Below are 21,687 nucleotides of genomic sequence, written 5' to 3'. Positions count from 1 at the left end.
AATTTAAAAATAAACAGAGACTGGAAAAAAGGCAAGATATAAACAAAAGATATAAAAAAAAAACTACATGTGACATGACATAAAGATTCTTTTCTCTACAACTAGTGCACAAAAAGTCAGCAAAGTCCCAGGAAGCAATTGTAGAGCACTGTGAGTGTGATTTGGAAGCTCATTACCAAATATCTAACCTGCCTTTGTTCAATCCCTTCCACATTCTCAACTTTAAACAGATATTAAAGTTCAGTCATGAGAATACTGACTCTGAGAGACATAGATATGCTCAGCAGCCAGGAGGAGAAATTTCCTGAGTTTCCCCCTGGTCACATGAAAGAGTTTTGAAATCCAAACTAAGGGATTTGATGTGTAATCTTTGCTTTCCTTTATGTCTCACGTTATTTCTGCATGTCATCCAAGCTTGCTATATTTATTAGTTACTAATGATATTTGATCTATACAGTATTTCTCTGATGGAATCTTTGAGTAAATGAGGCCCAACATTATGCCCACAGACATTCAGTAGTCTGTCAGTGAAGGACACATTATTGCATTGAGCAGGCAGGATTGGGTACATTAGTCCTTTGGGTAAGTTTACAAACTTGTTCCTTTGATTCCAGTATTTCAATTTTTGAGAAATGTTCTAATATACTGTCTGGAACTGCTATGTTTGTCTCTTATATTCAGTTTCCACTGGTAAAGAAAGGGTAATTTATTCTCGATCACAATGCTATATTGAGATTTTAAATTGAAAACTATTCACTATTCATTCAACACTGTGTCTGGCAAATAATCACTGTTCAGTCTACAATATGGTGAATAATCCTTCCTCAAACTAAATGTTTTTGTCATAAATCTCCAAGGTTCGTCAATCTCCAAAATTTGGGACAACACTTATAGAAGTTTATGAAATAAGCCTGTCTAAACAGGCATCTCACACTCTTTGTGAACATGGTCTGTTCATCTTTTCCTGGAGGAAGGAACTACAATAATCAAAAGTTAAATCCTATGAAAAACAAGGTTCTCTGTTTGTTATAGTTTATTAGTTTATTGTGGTGTCTCCTCACACGATCAGTCACTATCCTCTTTAGAGAACACGTGATATAGCACCAGTGTCCCTGAGCAATTAAGTCTCTATGAAATACTTGTCATCATTCTATTTATCTTGAATGCAAAGGAGAGCAAATATTCCTCCTTCAACTGTGTTGGAATGATGTCAATTAGCATGTTATGGCATGCTAAAAAATGAGGACTATGAGAGCCAGTGTGTGGTAATTAAGAGAAAGATTCTGGTTAGATACACGTTGTCATTTCTTTCACTGTTATTTGTAGCATCGATGCAACTTTGCACACGTAGATATTGTGAGTTTGTACACTTCTTCAACACTGAGACTTTGCATTGCTTGTTTACTCTTGTGTATAGAAATTTGTGTATTGCTTTGAACACAGAATTAATTAAGTTGTTCAAAGTATTTTTCCAGATTAAGAAAAATATCTTATAAATTGTGAAGATGTGATGTACTATTAGAACCCGAATGGTACATGGTGATTCACGCATACGTACATGTGAGTTGTGAACAAATTCTAGTGAAAAAATAACAGAACTTTCATATAAAAATTGAGTTACTATATATGACTATAAAGGTTCTGAACATTAACTTCTCTTTGACTCCCAGAAGAAAGAGGAGCACCATGAAGCAACAGAATGAGACCAGAGTTTCTGAATTCCTCCTCCAGGGTCTCCCTATACCACCAGAACAACAGGGCTGGTTCTTGATGCTCTTCCTGGTCATCTACCTGACCACCGTGTTGGGGAACCTGCTCATCATCCTACTTATCAGGGTAGACTCTCGTCTCCACACACCCATGTACTTCTTCCTCAGTTTTTTGGCCTTCAACGACATGTCTTTATCATCTGTCACGGTTCCTAAAATGTTAGTGGATATGCAGAGTAATCACAAGTCTATCCCCTACTCAGGGTGCATTTCTCAGGTATATTTTTTAATATTTTTTGTTTGTACTGACAATTTCCTTCTTGCAGTGATGGCCTATGACAGGTATGTAGCCATTTGTCAGCCACTGCACTACACCATGATCATGAGGCAGGAGAGATGCATCTCATTAGTAGTTTGGACCTGGATTATCAATTTTTCACATGCACTGATGCACACCCTGCTCTTGATCCAAGTGTCCTTCTGTGGTGATATTACCATTCCTCACTTCTTCTGTGAACTCACTGCATTGCTGGAGGTAAGCTGCTCAGACACTTCACTCAATAACATGGTCATATTCATTGAGGGAGGACTGTATGTATGTATTCCATTCACTTTTATAATGGGATCTTATATCTGCATATGGGCCATTGTTCTGAAAAATCCTTCTACTAAGAAATTCTTCAAAGTCCTTTCTACCTGTGGTTCCCATCTTCTTGTTGTAGCTTTATTTTATGGAACCATTGCAGAAGTGTACTTTTTCTCCTCACCAGCCATGTCCAGTGCTAAAGAAATAGCTGCTTCTGTGATGTATATGATAATCACCCCCATGCTGAATCCTTTCATCTACAGTCTGAGAAACAGAGATATAAAACAAGCCCTAAATTTGTTTGCTAATAAGATGATGTTCTTAAAGTCTGAATGATACAAAAAGTTATATCAAAAAGTATAAGGAAGCTATTATACAATAATAGATGTTCTGAGAGCTCTGATAAACCTGTTTACACACACACATCTCAGAGAGTTTGGTATTCCCATGTCCCACTCTACTGACTTAAAACAGGATTTACTACCCAGATTGACTGGTAAATAGAATGTTAAAGGAAGAAAGGCTAACATAAATCATATTATCAATTACATTTTATTCTGAATTTCCATTATAAATTTTTAATATTTACTTTGCATTTCCTCATAACTATGGATTTATACCAGTCCTCAGAATCTTGATATTGCCATCAGATATCTTTTTTAGAAGTTCATCCTCATCCAAGAATAACTGGGATTCCCCAGCTCCCCAGAACTGGAGATAGCCCCTACAGTAATTGTACGGTTTTAAATGAATTCATTTTTATTGTATATGTTTCAGGAGGCAATTTTGAAAACTTTCTGTCTATAATATTTCAGGTATTTCTTCAAAATTAATTCTGAGGGGATGTTAGAAATGTTTTCTGTCTTCAACCAGGTGGCTATTTAATGTATGCATTACATGTCTAGAAATTAAACATGATATGCTTTTTAGATTCATGCACCTTCTTTATACTCTGACACAGGAGTATAAAGATGAATTTGGAAAGAATTAAAACAATCCATAACTTTCTGATTGAAAGGTTATTATCAAATATCTACATATATGTAAATTACATAAATAATGGAACTTTTGTATTTTACAATAGACATATGTGACATGTGAAATATAAAAATAATGTACACAAATATATTGTAGACACATGTGAATATATTTATGCATAAATATATGTAAAGGCATAAATAACAGGTCTCAATATCATTTATACATAGACAAAAAATGAATCCCTTTGTCAGGTGACCAAATGTTTCCATTTATCCTATTTGATTTTTTTCTCTCCTTTCTAATAATTTCCAGTTTTCACTTTCATTCTAAGTCATTTTTAAACAAAATTTCTCTCTCTTCTTGCATCAATTTCAAACATCAACAGGGATATCCTCTCCAAATCCATTACTCCAAAGTATGCTAGTTGGCACAAGTGTGAGTGATAATTAAGACTATGGCCTGAATTAGCAAGGCCACTCTGAGCTATTCAGAAACTAAATTACCTGCAAGAATGAATGAAGACAAATTTTTGAGGGACATGTAAGGGATGAAACAGTGTAACGACACTATATGCACTTGTAACTAATATAAAGATATATAGTCTGGAATGAAAACAGTTCATTGAAAAATTACATATTTATGACATTTTAACAACACTTAAATCTCTAAAAGAGGTCCTAAGAGAACAACAATCACAAAACAATGCAATTTTAAATGTGTTTCTCTCTGTCCAGAGCAATGTTACAGTGAGTGGGGACCTTACTTTGCAAGCTCTTAACCTGGATGTGAATCCCAGCCAGACTATAATATCCCAAGCACTACCTGGAATTACCCAAATCACAGAGTCAGCAGTAATTCTTTACCATAGCTGGGTGTGCCAAAACCCAGCACAAAGAGAATGAGGGAGAAAGTGAGAAAGAGAGGCAAGCTATATGCTATTTACAACAAACAAACAACAGCTTTATACACAATTATAGACTCAGTGAAATTTGAAAGTTGAAAAGTTAAATATCTACAAAGTGATTGATAATCACAGAAAAGCCAAAGACGCTATATCATAAGATAAACTTTCATTATAATATAGTAGCAAGAGAAAGTTATGGAAGCCAGGTAATTATAAATATGGAAATCATCAACATATAGTTTATTAAACTATATATAACCATTATAGGAACACAAAATTAAGTAAACCATTATTGACCTACATTAAGGAGAATATTTACTGCATTACAAAAATAGGAAATTTTAAATTACATTTACAACAATGGATGAATAATCCATAAGGAACTTAACAAGGAACTAATGGTCTTACTGATGCATTAAAGAGATCTTACTAATATACTAAATGCAGACACTATTAAGGCAGAACATTTAGCACTCTAGCACTACACAGTAACCCCATTGTTCATTGATTTGCTTGAGCGGGCACTAGTAACGTCTTCATTGTGAGACTTGTTATTAGTATTTTTGGCATTTTGAATATGCTACGGGTAGCTTGCCATGCTCTGCTGTGTGGGCAGGATACTCTTGATAGCTTGCTAGGCTCTCCAAGAGGGACAGAGGAATTGAACCCGGGTCAGCCGCCACATGCAAGGCAAACACCCTACCCGCTGTGGTATCCCTCCAGCAGACATTTAATTTAAAAAATGGTGCTTTGGTGGTGGGCAAGGCGTGATAACATTTTCCATGAATTAACATAATATAAGCATATAAGAATTTATTCTCTTGCTAGTAAGGTCACGTCAATATGATTGTATTTAAAAATCAACAGGCTAGAGACCAGACTGATAATACAGCTTATTAGGTGCTTGCCTTCATGTGACTGAGCTGGGTTCAATGCCCAGGACTCCAAATGGTCCACTGAGTACCACCAAGACTGATTCCAGAGTTGTCAGCCTGTGATTGACACTTGAACATTACTGGTGTGCCCCCAAATGAAAACAAATAAAAACAACCAATTGGCATAAGAGATAATACAGGGGGTAGGCACTTGCTTTGGAGACAGCTGACCTAGGTTTAATCCCTCGCACACATATGGTCTCTGAAGTACCATCAGGGGATACACTAGGGCACAGATTCAAGAATAGGCCTGGAGCATCACCTAGTGTGGCCAATTTCATGTGCACAAAAACTAAGCAACAGAATATACCTTCTTTTCATGAGTTTATGGAATAGTCACCAAGATAAAGCCTGTGATGGGACGCAAAGCATTTCTCAATAAATATAAGAAATGTTAAATCAAATCGAATACATTTTCTGTACTGATGAAACCAGAAATCAAAAGTTGGTTAAAAGATCAAAATAGTGAAGATGATATGACATGATCCTGAACTTTGTCTTGATAAAAATACAATAAAAAATTAAAAATATACAAAAGCAAAGGAAAGTGAATGAATTATCTTCTTAATATCTTGGTAAAATTTGCTAGGTACATGATAAGTACCCAGTAAAGCCACTTCAACAAATGGGACAACAGTATTAAAAACAGTGTTAAAAGCAGAATTAAAAAAATTAAAAAGAATTTGAATCCCTGTCTACCATGCAGAGAATTAATTTTTTTTATTAGTGAAGCACCATGAGGTACAGTTGTAGATTTACAAATCTTTGTGCTTGAGTTTCGGTCATACAATGATCAAATTCCCATCCCTCCACCAGTGCCCATTTCCCCCCATCCCCCTTCCCACCCTGCCTCTGTGGCAGGGCATTCCCCTTTGTTCTCTCTCTCCTTTTGGGTGTTGTGGTCTGCAAAAGAGGCATTGAGTGGCAATCATGTTCAGTCCATAGTCTACTTTCAACATGCATTTCCCCTCCTGGGAGGATCCTCCAAACACCTTTTATTTGGTGTTCCCTTCTCTATCTGAACTGCCCTTTCCCCTAGAATATCCGGATGGCCTCTAAGCTATGGAGTAATCCTCCTGGTGTTGATCTCAGCTATTCTTAGGTATTGATCTCATATTTTGTTGCTTTATATCCCCCAGATGAATGCAATTTTTCTATGTCTATCCCTCTCTTTCTGACTCATTTCGCTTAGCATGATACTTTCCATATTGTACCACTTGTATGTAAATTTCATGACTTGATCTTTTCTAAGAGCTACATAGTACTCCATTGTGTAGATGTACCAAAGTTTCTTTAACCAGTCATCTGTTCTTGGGCACTCAGGTTTCTTCCAGTTTCTGGCTATTGTAAAGAGTGCTGCAATGAACAAACAAGTGCAGACGTCACTTCGACTACACATTTTTGCCTCTCTAGGGTATATTCCCAGGAGTGGTATCGCTGGGTCAAATGGGAGCTCAATTTCTAACTTTTTGAGAATCGTCCATACTGTTTTCCAAAAGGGCTGAACTAGTCGGCATTCCCACCAACAGTGAAGGAGTGTTCCTTTCTCGCCACATCCGCGCCAGCATCGGTTGCTTTTGTTCTTTTGAAGGTGGGCCAGTCTCTGAGGTGTGAGATGGTATCTCATTTTGGTTTTGATCTGCATCTCCCTGATGATTAATGATGTAGAGCATTTTCTCATGTGCTTTTTTGCCATTCGGATTTCTTCTTTGAGAAAGTTTCTGTTCATTTCATTGCCCCATTTTTGGATGGGGTTGGATGTTTTCTTCTTGTGGAGTTCCACCAGTATTTTGTATATCCTTGTTATCAACCCCTTGTCAGATGTGTATTCTGCGAATATCCTTTCCCATTCTGTAGACTGTCTTTGTATTTTGGTCACTGTTTCTTTGGAGGTGCAGAAGCTTCTTAGTTTAAGATAGTCCCATTTATCTATCTCTGTTTTCACTTGCTCGGCCAGTGGTGTGGCATCTTTGAAAGTACCATTAGCCGCAATGTCATGGAGGGTTTTGCCAACTTTGTCTTCAATGTACTTTATGGTATCTTGTCTGATGTTGAGGTCTTTAATCCATTTTGATCTTATTTTTGTACATGGTTAGGCAGAGTTCTGAGCCCATTTTTTGCATGTAGCCGTCCAGTGATGCCAGCACAATTTGTTAAAGAGGCTTTTCTTACTCCACTTCACATTTCTTGCACCTTTATCAAAGAATAGATGATCATATGATTGAGGGAGATGTCAGTGTATTCAACCCTGTTCCATTGGTCTACAGTTCTGCTTTTGTTCCAGTACCACGCTGTTTTAATTATTACTGCTCTGTAGTAGAGTTTGAAGTTAGGGAGGTTGATTCCTCCCATTTTCTTTTTCCCAAGAATTGCTTTAGCTATTCGTGGGGGCTTATTGTTCCATATAAATTTCAGGAGTGTTTGCTCCATTTCTTTGAAGAATATCATGGGTATTCTTATAGGGATTGCATTGAATTTATACAATGCTTTCAGTAGTATTCCATTTGGACAATGTTAAGTCTCCCGACCCATGAGCAGGGGATATCTTTCCATTTCCTCATGTCCTCTTTTATTTCCTGAAGTAGCGTTTTGTAGTTTTCTTTGTACAGGTCCTTTACTTCCTTAGTTAAGCTGATTCCTAGGTACTTGATTTTCTGTGGCACAATTGTGAACGGGATTGTTTTTTTTCATGTTGCTTTCTTCTCTCTCACTGTTTGTGTATAGGAAAGCCATGGACTTTTGGGTATTGATTTTATAGCCTGCAACTTTACTATATGAGTCTATTGTTTCTAGGAGTTTTTTAGTGGAGGTTATTGTGTTCTCTAAGTATAGTAACATATCATCTGCGAATAGTGAGAGCTTGATTTCTTCCTTTCCTACCTGAATGCCCTTAATATCTTTTTCTTGCCTAATCGCTATTGCAAGTACTTCCAGTACTATATTGAACAGCAGTGGAGAGAGTGGGCATCCTTGTCTCATCCCTGATCTTAGAGGGAAGGCTCTCAGTTTTTCCCCATTGAGGATGATGCTTGCTGTAGGCTTGTGGTAGATGGCTTTAACTATGTTGAGGAAAGTCCCCTCTATACCCATTTTGGCTAGGGTTTTCATCATAAAGGGGTACTGGACCTTGTCAAATGCTTTCTCTGCATCTATTGATATGATCATATGCTTTTTATCTTTTCTTTTGTTGATATGGTGGATTATGTTGATTGATGTCCGAATGTTAAACCATCCTTGCATCCCTGGGATGAATCCTACTTGGTCATGGTGTATGATCTTTTTGATGAGTAGTTGGATTCTATTTGCTAGTAGTTTGTTGAGGATCTTTGCATCTGTGTTCATCAGGGATATCGGCCTGTAATTCTCTTTCTTTGTGGTATCTCTGTCTGCTTTTGGTATCAGTGTGATATTTGCTTCGTAGAAACTGTTCGGAAGTGTTTTTGATATTTCGATTTCGTGGAAAAGCTTAAAGAGGATTGGGAGTAAGTCTTCTTTAAAGATTTGGAAGAATTCATTAGTGAATCCATCCGGGCCAGGGCTTTTGTGCTTGGGGAGACTTTTTATTACCCTTTCAATTTCCTTGATGGTGATAGGTCTGTTCAGTTATTCCAGGTCTTCCTGGTTCAGCCTTGGGAGTCTGTAGGACTCTAGGAATTTATCCATTTCCTCGAGGTTTTGATGTTCCGTGGCATAAAGCTTCTCAAAGTACTCCCTGAAGATCCTTTGAATTTCTGTAGTTTCTGTTGTTATGACCCCCTTTTCATTTCTGATTCGGTTTATTAGGGTTTTCTCTCTCCCCTTCTTTGTGAGTTTTGCTAGAGGCTTATCGATCTTGTTAATTTTCTCAAAGAACCAGCTCTTGGTTTCATTGATCTTTCGGATTGTTTTTTGGGTTTCCATCTCGTTAATCTTTGCTCTGAGTTTTATTATTTCCTTCCTCCTGTTCAGGTTGTGCTTCTTTTGTTGGTCCTTCTCCAAGCTCTTAAGCTGTGAGGTTAGTTTATTTATGTGGGCTCGCTCCTCCTTTCTGAGGAATGCTTCTAGAGCTATAAACTTTCCTCTTAAGACAGCTTTTGCTGTGTCCCATAAGTTTTGGTAACTCGTGTCCTCATTTTCATTCGTTTCTAGGAATCTTTTGATTTCCTCTTTGATTTCCATTCTAAGCCACTCGTTGTTCAATAGCGCACTGTTTAATTTCCAGGTGTTTGATTTAGTTTTCTGGTTTTGTGTGTGATTTACTTCTAATTTAAGCGCATTGTGGTCTGAGAAGATTGTTGATACATTCTCTATCTTCTTAATTTTATGGAGATATGTTTTGTTGCTCAGCATGTGGTCTATCTTGGAGAATGTTCCATGTACGCTTGAGAAGAATGTGTATTCAGCCTTTTGAGGATGAAGTGTCCTGTATATATCTACTAAGTCCCTTTCTTCCATTGTTTCCCTCAGATTAAGTATGTCCTTGGTACGTTTGAGTCTGGTTGATCTATCCAGAGGTGACAAAGCGGTGTTGAAGTCTCTCACTAGTATTGTGTTGCTATTGATGTCTTTTTCCAAATCTATGAGTAGTTGTTTTAAGTACTTTGCTGGTCTCTCATTAGGTGCATATACATTTATTATTGTAAGTTCTTCCTGTTGTATAGATCCTTTGATCACTAAGAAATGGCCTTCACTGTCTCTTATGACCTTCTTCACTCTGAAATCGATGTGGTCTGATATTAAGGTGGCTACCCCAGCTTTTTTATGGGAGCTGTTTGCCTGTAGGATTGTTTTCCAGCCTTTGACTCTGAGTCTGTGTTTGCTTTGACTATTAAGGTGTGTTTCTTGCAGGCAGCAGAATGTTGGGTTCAATTTTCTAATCCATCCAGCCACTCTGTGTCTTTTAATTGGTGCGTTTAGCCCATTGATATTGAGAGAGATTATTGTTATGGGATTTTGTCCCATTGTTCTGTTGAAATTAGGTGTATTTGAGGGGCCTGTCCTGTCTTAAAGTAGCCCATTTAGTTGTACTTGTAACCATGGTCTTGAGTCTATGAAGTTCCTGAGCTGTTGTTTGTCTGTGAAACTGTGTGTTGTTCCTTCTATTATGAATGAGAGTCTTGCTGGGTAAAGTATTTTTGGAGAGGCATTTATTTCATTGAGTTTTCTCACTATGTCCCACCACTGTTTTCGGTCCCTGAGGGTTTCATCAGAAAAATCAGCTGTGAATTTTAAGGATGCTCCTTTGTAAGAGATTTCTTTCTTCGATCTTGCTGCTTTCAGAATTTTGTCTCTGTCTAAAGTTTTGGTCATTTTGATCAGGATGTGTCTTGGGGTATTTTTGTTCGGATTTCTTCTAGCTGGTACCCTTCGGGCCTCCTGAATGTGGTCACAAGTTTTCTTCAGCTCTGGAAATGTTGTAGCAATGAAGTCTTTGACAGTTTCTTTTTCATCGGGGATTTCTTCCTGTCCCTCTGGGACTCCAATAATTCTTATGTTACCCCTCTTGGCTTCATCACGATCTTCTCTTGCCATCTTTTCCCGAACTGTGAGTCTCTTTTCCATTTTCTGCTCTTTTCTGGCGAGTCTCTGAACTTCATCTTCAAGCTCACTGATTCTGTTCTCAGCATCTGTTACTCTGCTTCTGAGGCCTTCCACTGAGGTTTTCAATTCGCCTACCAGGGTTTTCAGGTCCGACATTTCCGATTGCATTTTTCTCATTTCTGCCTTCAAATCCTCTTGTCTTTTATTGGCATTGCTTTCCATTGTTTCTTTTAGTTCCCTAAGCATCCTAAGTAGCTCCCTTCTGAATTCCTTGTCAGAGAGGTTGTCTAATACTACAATACTGTTGGAGTCTTCTGGGCTAGCCTCTTCAATAAGAAATTTTGGTGGGCTTTTGCGTTGCTTTACCATTGTGACCAGTGTGCTTTAGTCCTTCACCTTCACTGTTACTATTCTGGTAGAGTGAGGAGAGAGTTCCCGGATCCCTTCAGCTTTGTTGCCGCGGGGTCTGATGTTGCCTCAGTTCCTGTCCTGCGCAGGTCAAGGGAGAAAACCGGCAATTCTAGGGGATCAAGCTAGCTGCGCATTCCCTGGGGGAGTCTCAAGCCGTGGGGCAGGCTGTACCTGGTTGAATGAGGAGAGACTGCCAGGAGCCGTTCAGTTTTGTTGCCAAACAATGGGCCTCTGTTCCGTCCAGCACAGATTATACTATTCCCTCTTATAGTGGGAAGGGATTATGGATAAGTTTTTGTCCATGGTAGGCACCCTTCTACGTTTCTGAGTTTGACGTTCTTCTCAGTCAGGCGTTATTCTTTGTTTTATAACAGACATTGAGTGAAACTTTTGGAGGAGGTGCTATTTGGACTGGTGGTCGGTCCCCCGGAGATGGACGGGTGCTTTCCCCACTGGGTTTCAGGCGGGAATCTCGCAGAGAATTAATTTTAAAAATATTAAAGATCGTGATAGATGACTCAAATCCAGAGAGCAAATCAAGAAAAACATGTCATAACTCTTCCTTATGTTATCTCAAGAAACAACTTAACTCAAACAATTGGCCAAAAAATAGAGCCGATAAAGACAAAGGAATCCACATCAGATTATGAACTGTTTCCACTCTAAGGAAATGACTAGACGGATGTGGTGAAAGAGAACCCCCGTTCTCTGTTGTGGGGATGTCTTGTTAAATCTCTGTAGCACTGTAGAACTGTCATCCCATTGTTCATCGATTTTCTTGAGCAGGCACCAGTAACTTCTCCACTGTGAGACTTGTTGTTGCTAGTTTTGGCATTTCGAATAGCTTGCTAGGTTCTGCTGTGCTGGCAGGATACTCTCGGTAGCTTGTCAGGCTCTCCAAAAGGGATGGAGGAATCGAATCTGGGTCGGCCACATGCAAGACAAATGCCCTACACACTGTGCTATTGATCCCATCCTGTTCAATCTCTATGGAAAGGTATCAATTGTCATCCCGTTGCTCATCGATTTGCTCGATTGGGCATCAGTAATGTTCTCCATTTGTCCCTATCTCATGCTAGTGTAGCCCAATGGCATCTGCTCACTCCAGGAACACAAAGAGCTTCAAACCGTTCATTCAGGGTCTTGACAAAGAAGTCTGACCATCTTGTAGGTAAGTGGCCATGCATTCTTTTGTCGTCCATGGTATCCAGTCGGTAACAGCTCTAGTTCAGCGGTCATCTCTAAATCACATTACATATCTGACCCATCTGATTTTTGACTTCTTGGCAAATGAGACAGTGTCCCTGATTCTCAATCATCGACAGATTTCTTCTCTTACTTGGGTGAAACGTGATGTTCTAAGCATTGCTCTTTCAATTCCTCTTTAGAAGACCTGAATGACATTCTCATCCTGTTTTCATAGGACCCAGGTCTCTGAGGCATATGTTAATGCAGGAAGAATGGTGGAGTTGAAAAGATGTGCCCAGAGCTGGATATTCTTCGTCCTCATAGCTATTTCTTTGACGCTTTTGAAGGCATTCCATGCCGCTCTCTTCTTCCTGTGCAGTTCAGGTGCCAGGTCATTTGTCATGTTGTCAATGACTGCATCTTCACATATTGCCACAATAGTGCCAAAGCACTCCCAGTTGGTGTTTGTTCTGGGAGTTCTCTTCTTAAACTTTGCAGCCCTTTCTTCCCGCTCCATGAAGTAGAATTTTGCACAAAGGAGTTGGTGGTCCAATCCCTTTTGGAATTTTGGGACAACAGTGACAGCAGTCAGGCAAAGCTGTTGATTGAATATCACTGGATCATTGTCATCCCCTTGATCTTCGATTTGCTCAAGCAGGCACCAGTAACATCTCTATTCCTCCCAGCCCTGAGATTTTAGCAGCTTCTTCTTACTTATCAGACCTATTGTCGTTACTGTATTCGGCATATAGAATGTGCCACGGGGAGCTTGCCAGGCTTTGCCAGTGCACGCGGGATATTCTTGGTAGCTAGCTGGGCTCTTCAAGCGGCATAAATGGGTAGGTAGTGTCTTGTAATGTGTTGTGTGGCCACTTCGTTGACTGAATATGATGTGGTCAATTTCGTTGTGGAACTGTCCACTGGGAGACTCCCATGTCCAACATTTAGATTCGACCTTCTGGAACTGCGAGTTACCATGTATGATCTTGTTGATGAACTCAGACAGTCTCTCACCCTGTTTGTTCCATTCTAGGCTGTGGGTCCCGATGTGGAGTTCTTTGGGTGACCTTCTCGATCCTATCTTGATATTAAAATGACCGACAATGACCTTGTAAAAGGTGTGGTCTTCTTTATAGAATTTCTCCAGCTCCATGTAGAACTTCCCTATTTCTTCTTCATCATAGTTAAATATTGGTGTGTAGATGATGAAGATAGATACTGCCAGCAATGAGTCACATCTATTCAAATATAACCATCCAATTCCAGTTGTTAGGAATTCGAATGAATCAGAGTTGATGGCCAAGCTCATATTGACAAGGACACTGACACCACTGATGCCTCTAGTGTCGCATTATCCTAGGAACAGTTCTTCTCCAGTGTCGAAAATGGCATGCTTTGATTGCTGCCTTCGCGTCTCGGTCAATCCAAAAACATCATACTTGATCTTCTGAGATAGCGTCATCAGGTTCTCAATGGATGCTTCTGATGCCAGTGTACATGTGTTAAATGTGCAGTCATTTTAGTCATCCTTCGTTTTGGTAACCTAGTGCGGCCCTGTGATTTTAACATCCTCTCCTTGCTTCTCCTTTTGAATGCTGCCATATTGGGAGCTTTTCCAAGGCCAGGGGAATGAGGCCCATGCTTGTCACTGTTTTTGGCATATCAAATATGCCACGGGTAGCTTGTCAAACTCTGCCGGGTGGGTGACATGTTGGTTCGCTCTTCGCCAGTTGGCACTATTGCCATCCCCTCACCACGATGAGGTGGTGAACCATCAAGGGGAAAGAAATATGGAAATTTATTTTTGTTAAATAAAAATAGAACTTTCATGCAACTGAGCAATACCGCTTCTTGACATCTATCCCTAAACTATAAAAACACGAATTTAAGAGGATATATGCACATTATAATCATTGCGGCATTTTGTACAATTGCTAAGATATGGACTCAGCACAAATGTCCAACTATAGATGAGTGAATCAAGAAGCTGTGTGAGAGTTACATTATGAAAACTTGTGCAGCTGTAAGAAAAGATGAAATCATGCAATTACTTCCTACATGGATGGGGCTGGAGGGTATCATACTGAGCAAAGTCCATCAGAAGGGGATGAATGAACACGGAGTAATTCGTGTCTTGGGTGGGTTATAAGATACCCAGAAATGGAACAAATAGCAGAAATGGAGAGATAGTTCACAGAACTGAGTTTAAGGGGATAGGAATATCACTGAGTAAACTTTAAAATATTGTCATGGGAATTTTGGGCATTCTGGTGGTGGGTGTGGCCAACATATGGAAGGAACCCAAGACCTGAGAACATATAGTGAAAAATAATCTATTCTATGTATACCGAATGGCATACTAGTCAGCTATGAGAAACAATGAAATCCTGAAGATTATTAGTACTTGAATGGAAATAGAAGGTATCATAATAGAGGGTAAGTCAAAGGCAAGAAAAATAGCAAATAATTTCTCTCTTATTTGAAGTAAAGTTATACATAATAACAGAATTTAAAAATAAGCAGTGGTTACAGATCTTGATAATCTAGGTGCAGAAGTGAATTGACTAAGAGGTGGCTCTGGTAAGAATGGATGAGAGAGGACCTAGAGACTGTCGCTCAATGACACTCTGGTTTGGGGTGTGTTGTGGAAGCATGTATCTCTGAAACATTACTATTAAGAGTTTTATAAATCACAGTACGTACCTAAATTTAATTTTTAATAAATTATGAAGAAATATATATATTTAAATTTTTATTAGTAAATCACCTTGGGGTACAGTTATAGGCTTACGAAATTTCATGCTTGAATTTCAGTCATACAATGGTTGAGTACCCATCCCTCCAACAGTGCCCATATTCCACCACTTTTCTGCTGATGTTTTTAATATTTTTCCATCTGTTATTAATGTATGGATTTTTACATTTTTTTTCTTTTTGGGGTCATATATGACAATGATCAGGGGTTATTCCTGACTCTACTTTCAGAAATTACTCATAGCAGTGCTTGGAGATGCTGGGGATCCAACCCCAGCCAGCTGCATGCAAGGTAAAGATCCAATGTACTATAGCTCTAGTCCAGGTTTGTTTAGATTTGTTTGTTGTTCCTTTACCAGATTTTTATTTATTTATTTATTTAATCACCGTGGGAAAGGTTACAAAGCTTTCAGGTTTAGGTCTCAGTCATGCAAATATCAAACACATTTCCCTTTACCAATACTTTTTTTTTTACCATGAAGAACCCCAATAAAACCCCACCCCCCACCCCTCCCAGTCCCTGTGGGGCAGATGAATTCTAGTTAACACTCTATCTGCTTTGATTAGATTCATTGTTTCAATAAAAGATTCACCACTATTATTTAGAGCTTCCCCCCCCCCAAATCAGACATGCTGAAAAAGCATTGTGAAGTGATTTGCTTTCTACAGCTGGGTTCAAGAATTAAATGTTGGTTTTGGATTTCTGCTATTTTACTTATTGACCCTGGAAGTATTTCTACTGAAAGTCAGATAGTTAAGAAATTGGTTTCTGTGCTCTGGAGTCGTGGCCGTGCTGGAGAGCCACTAGTGGGGGGCAACTGGTGGCCTCGGTAGGGCATGAAGGGTGGAGCGAAACGCCCCCCTTCCCATGAGGTTTTAGTCGCCCTCACTCCCCCGGCTCATACCTGCTGTCCACAAGGCTCCCATGCGGCCACCATCCTTCTTTCCAGAGAGGAGAAGGCGACTGGGGCAACACCCTTTCCCCTCTGGCAGACTTGATGGCCTGGATTAACGCATAGTCCTTTCACTTTTCTGCTCCAAGCTGCTGGGTTCTGCATTAAGTCCTTGTGCTTCTGGGGCTGTGGCCGTGCTGGAGAGCCGCTCGTGGGGGGCATCTGGTGACCTCGGTAGGGTGTGAAGGACGGACCGGAACGCCCCCTTCCCATGAGGTTTTAGTTGCCCCCACACCCCCAGCTCATACCTGCTGTCCACAAGGCTCCCATGTGGCCGCCACCTTTCTTTCCAGAGGGAGGAGGGCGGAAGGGACCAACACCTTTCCCCTCCGGGCAGACATGATGGCCTGGATTAACGCATAGCCCGTTCACTTTTCTGTTCCAAGCTGCTGGTTCTGCATTAAGTCCTTGTGCTTCTGGGGCTGTGGCGGTGCTGGAGAGCCGCTTGTGGGGGGCAACTGGTGACCTCGGTAGGGCGTGAAGGACGGACCGGAACGCCCCCCTTCCCATGAGGTTTTAGTCGCCCCCACACCCCCGGCTCATGCCTGCTGTCCACAAGGCTCCCATGTGGCCGCCATATTTCTTTCCAGAGAGGAGAGGGCGAATGGGGCAACACCCTTTCCCCTCCAGCAGATTTGATGGCCTGGATTAATGCATAGTCCATTCACTTTTCTGCTCCAAGCTGTTGGGTTCTGCATTAAATCCTTGTGTTTCTGGGGCTGTGGCCGTGCTGGAGAGCCGCTCGTGGGGTCAACTGGTGGCTTCGGTAGGGCGTGAAGGACGGACCAGAACGCCCCCCTTCCCATGAGGTTTTAGTCGCCCCCACACCCCCAGCTCATACCTGCTGTCCACAAGGCTCCCATGTGGCCGCCATCTTTCTTTCCAGAGGGAGGAGGGCGGAAGGGACCAACACCCTTTCCCCTCTGGGCAGACTTGATGGCCTGGATTAACGCATAGTCCGTTCACTTTTCTGTTCCAAGCTGCTGGTTCTGCATTAAGTCCTTGTGCTTCTGGGGCTGTGGCAGTGCTGGAGAGCCGCTCGTGGGGGGCATCTGGTGACCTCGGTAGGGCATGAAGGACGGACCGGAATGCCCCCCTTCCCATGAGGTTTTAGTCGCCCCCACACCCCCGGCTCATACCTGCTGTCCACAAGGCTCCCATGTGGCCGCCACCTTTCTTTCCAGAGGGAGGAGGGAGGAAGGGACCAACACCCTTTCCCCTCTGGCAGACTTGATGGCCTGGGTTAACACATAGCTCGTTCACTTTTCTGTTCCAAGCTGCTGCGTTATGCATTAAGTCCTTGTTTTTCTGGGGCTGTGGCCGTGCTCCAAGCTTAACTATGATTTTCAGAGAGAAACGTTAGGTGGTTTACTTCCCATGGATCACTTTGTATATAGAGAGATGTTTTGAGGAAAAGTCCTAGTTCCCGCATACTCGAGCTGTGCTTGTAGAGGTTTCTGGTCACCGGGGTTCCATCTGGGGGAGGCGGGATGCGGTACCTACCCCATCTCGGACTTCCCGATGATCTCGGCTCTTTTTGGAAACTGTTTATTTTTTTTTTCCTTCGGGATCTGTGGATCCCGCCCTCCATGTAGTCCTTCTCTTCGGCTGAATGCTGTCCTTTACCAGATTTTTTTAATTAAAAAATTTTTAATAGTGAGACATCATGAGGTACAGTTGCAGACTTACACATTTTTGTGCTTGTGTTTAAATTATAGAAAGATCAAATACCCATCCCTCCACCAGTGCCCATTTCCCAGCACCGGATCCCAGTATCCCTCCCATCCCCCATACCCCCCATCCCACCCTGCCTCTGTGGCAGGGCATTCCCTTTAGTTCTCTCTCTCTCTTATTGGGTGTTGTGATTTACAAAAGAGGCAATGGGTGACAATCATGTTTGGTCTATAGTCTACTTTCCACATGCTTCTCCCATCCTGGGAGGATACTCCAAACACCCTTTATTTGGTTCTCCCTTCTCTGTCTGAGCTCCCTTTTCCCCTAGCATGTGTACTTGACCTCCAAGCCATGGAGTAAAATTCTTGGTACTAATCTCGGCCATTCTTGGGTGTTAGTCTCCTGTTTTATTACTTTATGTTCCCAGGATGAATGCAATATTTCTATGTCTATCCCTTTCTTTCTGACTCATTTCGCTTAGCATGATACTTTCCATGTTGTACCACTTGTATGTAAATTTCGTGACTTCATCTTTTCTAACAGCTACATAGTACTCCATTGTGTAGATGTACCAAAGTTTCTTTAACCAGTCTTCTGTTCTTGGGCATTCAGGTTTATTCCAGTTTCTGGCTATTGTAAAGAGTGCTGCAATGAACAAACAAGTGCAGATGTCACTTCGACTATACATTTTTGCCTCTCTGGGATATATTCCCAGGAGTGGTATTGCTGGGTCGAATGGGTGCTCAATTTCTAATTTTTTGAGGAATGTCCATACTGTTTTCCAAAAGGGCTGAACTAGTCGGCATTCCCACCAACAGTGAAGGAGTGTCCCTTTCTCACCACATCCGTGCCAGCACCGGTTGCTTTTGTTCTTGTGGATATGGGCCAGTCTCTGTGGTGGGAAATGATATCTCATTGTGGTTTTGATCTGCATCTCCCTGATGATTAATGATGTAGAGCATTTTCTCATGTGCCTTTTAGCCATTTGGATTTCTTCTTTGTGAAAGTTTCTATTCATTTCATCTCCCCAGAAGAAATATATTTTTAACTAGTTCATTCATTTACACAAAAAAAGTAATGCTTGAAAGATAATTTTAGAAAATTATTTACTTGCCACTGTACACAAAGAATAAAATAGCTAGGAATAATTAAATAATTTAATGTCTATTTGGAACCAATTCAATTTAAACAACTCTTTCCATGAATAAAAAATGAAAAAATATAAAAGGCTTATATAAGGCTTATATAATTATAAGCCTTTATAATCAAACTGATTTTCTCGAGTAGGCCCAGTAACTTCTCCATCGTGGGACTTGTTGTTACTGTGTTTGGCATATTGAATATGTCACGGGTTGCTTGCCAGGCTTTGCCATGCAGGCAAGATACTCTCGGTAGCTTTCCGGGCTCTCCGAGAGGGGCAGAGGAATCGAACTTGGGTCGGCCATATTGGCCGCTAGCAAGGCAAATGCCCTACAGCTGTGCTATTGCTCCAGCCCGTAATTAAATACAATATTTAAGCTTAAAATACTTTGAAGATATGTGGTGTAGGGGTTGGAGAGATAGCACAGTGGGTAGGTCATTTGCCTTGCATGGGCCAACCTGGCCGAGCCAGGTTTGATTCTTCTGCCCCTCTCAAGAGCCGGACAAACTACCGAGAGTATCTCGCCCACATGACAAAGGCTGGCAAGCTACCCGGGATGTATTCTATATGCCAAAACACAGTAACAATAGTCACAATGAAGACTTTACTGGGCCCGCTAGAGCAAATCGATGAACAACAGGAGGACAGTGACAGTGACAGTGATTTGGCATCGAATCCTTTAACTCATGAAAAGCACAGATCTTAAAAGATTTATTGTAAGCTGTGTGCCAGCAATTCTATTATGGGCAGTTCGCAAATCATCGGCCTAGTTCATTTTCTAATTATTTCTAAAATAAGAAAATATATTTTATTTCTTTAAAATGCAATATATTTTCTTATAGAAATGCAGAAATAACGATTTATAAAAGAAAGTTTTGAAAATTGGTATGATAAAATTCTTATCATGTCATTCTGAGTAATATTGTTAGAAAATTAAAGAAGTAGTCACAAAAGAGAAGATACTTCTAAGTAATATATAAAAATCAAGGATTTGTATCCAAAATATATAAAGAACCGTACAGTGTATTTATTTACTTTCAATAAAATTGCTTAACTCTCAGTTTTATAAAATATACAAAAAATTCAAGAACTCACAATAAAAATGTTTTTAAATAGTCTAAGAGGGGCCAGAGATATATTACCGAAAGTGGGCACTTGCCATGCTTTGAGATTGCTGAGTGAACTCTGAGCTCAGAGCTATAAGAAAGCCCTGAGCACCCTAGATTGTGGCTGCCAAATATAATAAAATTTTAAATAAGCAAAAGATTGGAAAATATGTTTGGTATAGACAGGTAGGTGTTCAGTACATTAGTTATTGAGTTATGATAGCAAAATTATAAAGCTATCACTCCATATTTACTATAATGTTACAATCATAAAGTTGGGTCATAGTAAATGTTTATCACACCTATGAGAGTGTTGATCTTAATAACAGTGATCTCCAAATTTATCTGACAGTATTCAAATTCTTATTCAATGTTTGCAAGGATGGAGAATTATATGAAGAATATGAAAAATGGAGGAAGTCATTTATTATTTTTTCTTTTCAATATTTTGTTTTTTTAAATTTTATTGAATCACCATGAGATTTAGGTAAAGGCCCTCCCGTTGATCGTCGATTTACTTGAGCGGGCCCAGTAACGTCTCCATTGGAGACTTTGTTGTTACTGTGTTTGGCATATCGAATACTCTCGGTAGCTTGCCAGGCTCTCCGAGAGGGGCGGAGGAATCGAACTCGGGTCGGCCATGTTGGCTGCTTGTAAGGCGAACGCCCTACCGATAGCACAGCGGGTAGGGCATCTGCCTTGCACACAGCCAACATGGCCAACCCGAGTTCGATTCCTCCGCCCCTCTCGGAGAGCCCGGCAAGCTACCGAGAGTATTCGATATGCCAGACACAGTAACAACAAAGTCTCCAATGGAGACATTACTGGGCCCGCTCGAGCAAATCGATGATCAATGGGAGGGCCACCATGAGATAGTTACAAGCTTTCATGTTTGGACTACAATCACACAATGATCAAACACTTGTCCCTTAACCAGTGCACATTCCCCACCACCAACATCCCCGGTATGCACCCCCACCCTTTCTCACCCTGCCCCTGCCTCCATGGCAGACAATATTCCCTATACTCTCTCTCTACTTTTGGGCATTATGGTTTGCAAAACAGACACTGAGAGGTTATAATTTTTGGTCCTTTATCTACTTTCAGCACACATCTCTCATTCCAACCAATTCCTCAAGCCATCATTTTCTTAATGATCCCTTCTGTATTCCAGCTGCCTTCTTCACTTTGTTCATGAGGCAGGCTTCCAGCTATGGAGCAATCTATCTGTCCTGTGTATCTACTATCCTTAGGAGTCAACCTGATATTATGTTATTTTATATTTCACAGATAAGTGCAGTCCTTCTATGTCTGTCCCTCTCTTTCTGACTCATTTCACTTAGCATGATACTCTCCAGGTCTATCCATTTAGGAGGAAGTCCTTTAAATTTCTCATCATCTCCACACCTGTGCATTAGCTGACACCCGGATCGAACCCTCCCCGCATCCCGGGACCTCCATCCTGCCCGCTCTCAGTGCTGTCCCTCCAAGGCACCGGGATGCTTTGTCTTTCAGGTGTGTGACCTGCCGTAGGTGCCCCATCCCTGCACCTGTGCCCCATGGCACCACTTGGACCCAAACCTTACCAGCATCCCCAGACCTCCATCCTGACTATCCCCAGCACAGCCCTCCAGCACCGCCAGCTTGCTCCCTCTCAGGTGTGTGACTGGCCACCAGCAACCCATTCCCATGCCTGTGCCCCAGCCCGCGGCTACAACCCAAACCCAGTCAATGGTGATCACCTGCTCTCCCTTCTAGAATATGAGCTTCCTCTTTGGAGCTCCTCTGTGACTTATGTGAGGCCTCTAGTGAAGCTTCAAAGAAT

General features: G+C 40.9%; 1 protein-coding gene across 1 annotated transcript; it reads left to right on the top strand.

Annotated features, from left to right (window-relative positions):
• Positions 1-1,686: 1,686 nt before the first annotated feature.
• LOC130045735 (olfactory receptor 1J4-like) lies at positions 1,687-2,631 on the top strand. The gene has a single exon (XM_056138571.1). It carries the CDS (start codon positions 1,687-1,689, stop codon positions 2,629-2,631), a length of 945 nt encoding a protein of 314 aa, XP_055994546.1.
• The last annotated feature ends 19,056 nt before the right edge of the window (positions 2,632-21,687 follow it).

This window comes from Sorex fumeus, unplaced genomic scaffold (assembly GCF_029834395.1).
Source record: "Sorex fumeus unplaced genomic scaffold, SorFum_2.1 ptg000129l, whole genome shotgun sequence".
Taxonomy (NCBI): Eukaryota; Metazoa; Chordata; class Mammalia; order Eulipotyphla; family Soricidae; genus Sorex; species Sorex fumeus.
Note: the sequence above shows the minus strand (reverse complement) of the source record. Positions and strands in the feature narration are given on the sequence as shown.

Bases quoted from the DNA above. Each gene is read 5' to 3' on its own strand.
- LOC130045735 (XM_056138571.1), top strand. From the start codon at position 1,687: ATGAAGCAACAGAATGAGACCAGAGTTTCTGAATTCCTCCTCCAGGGT.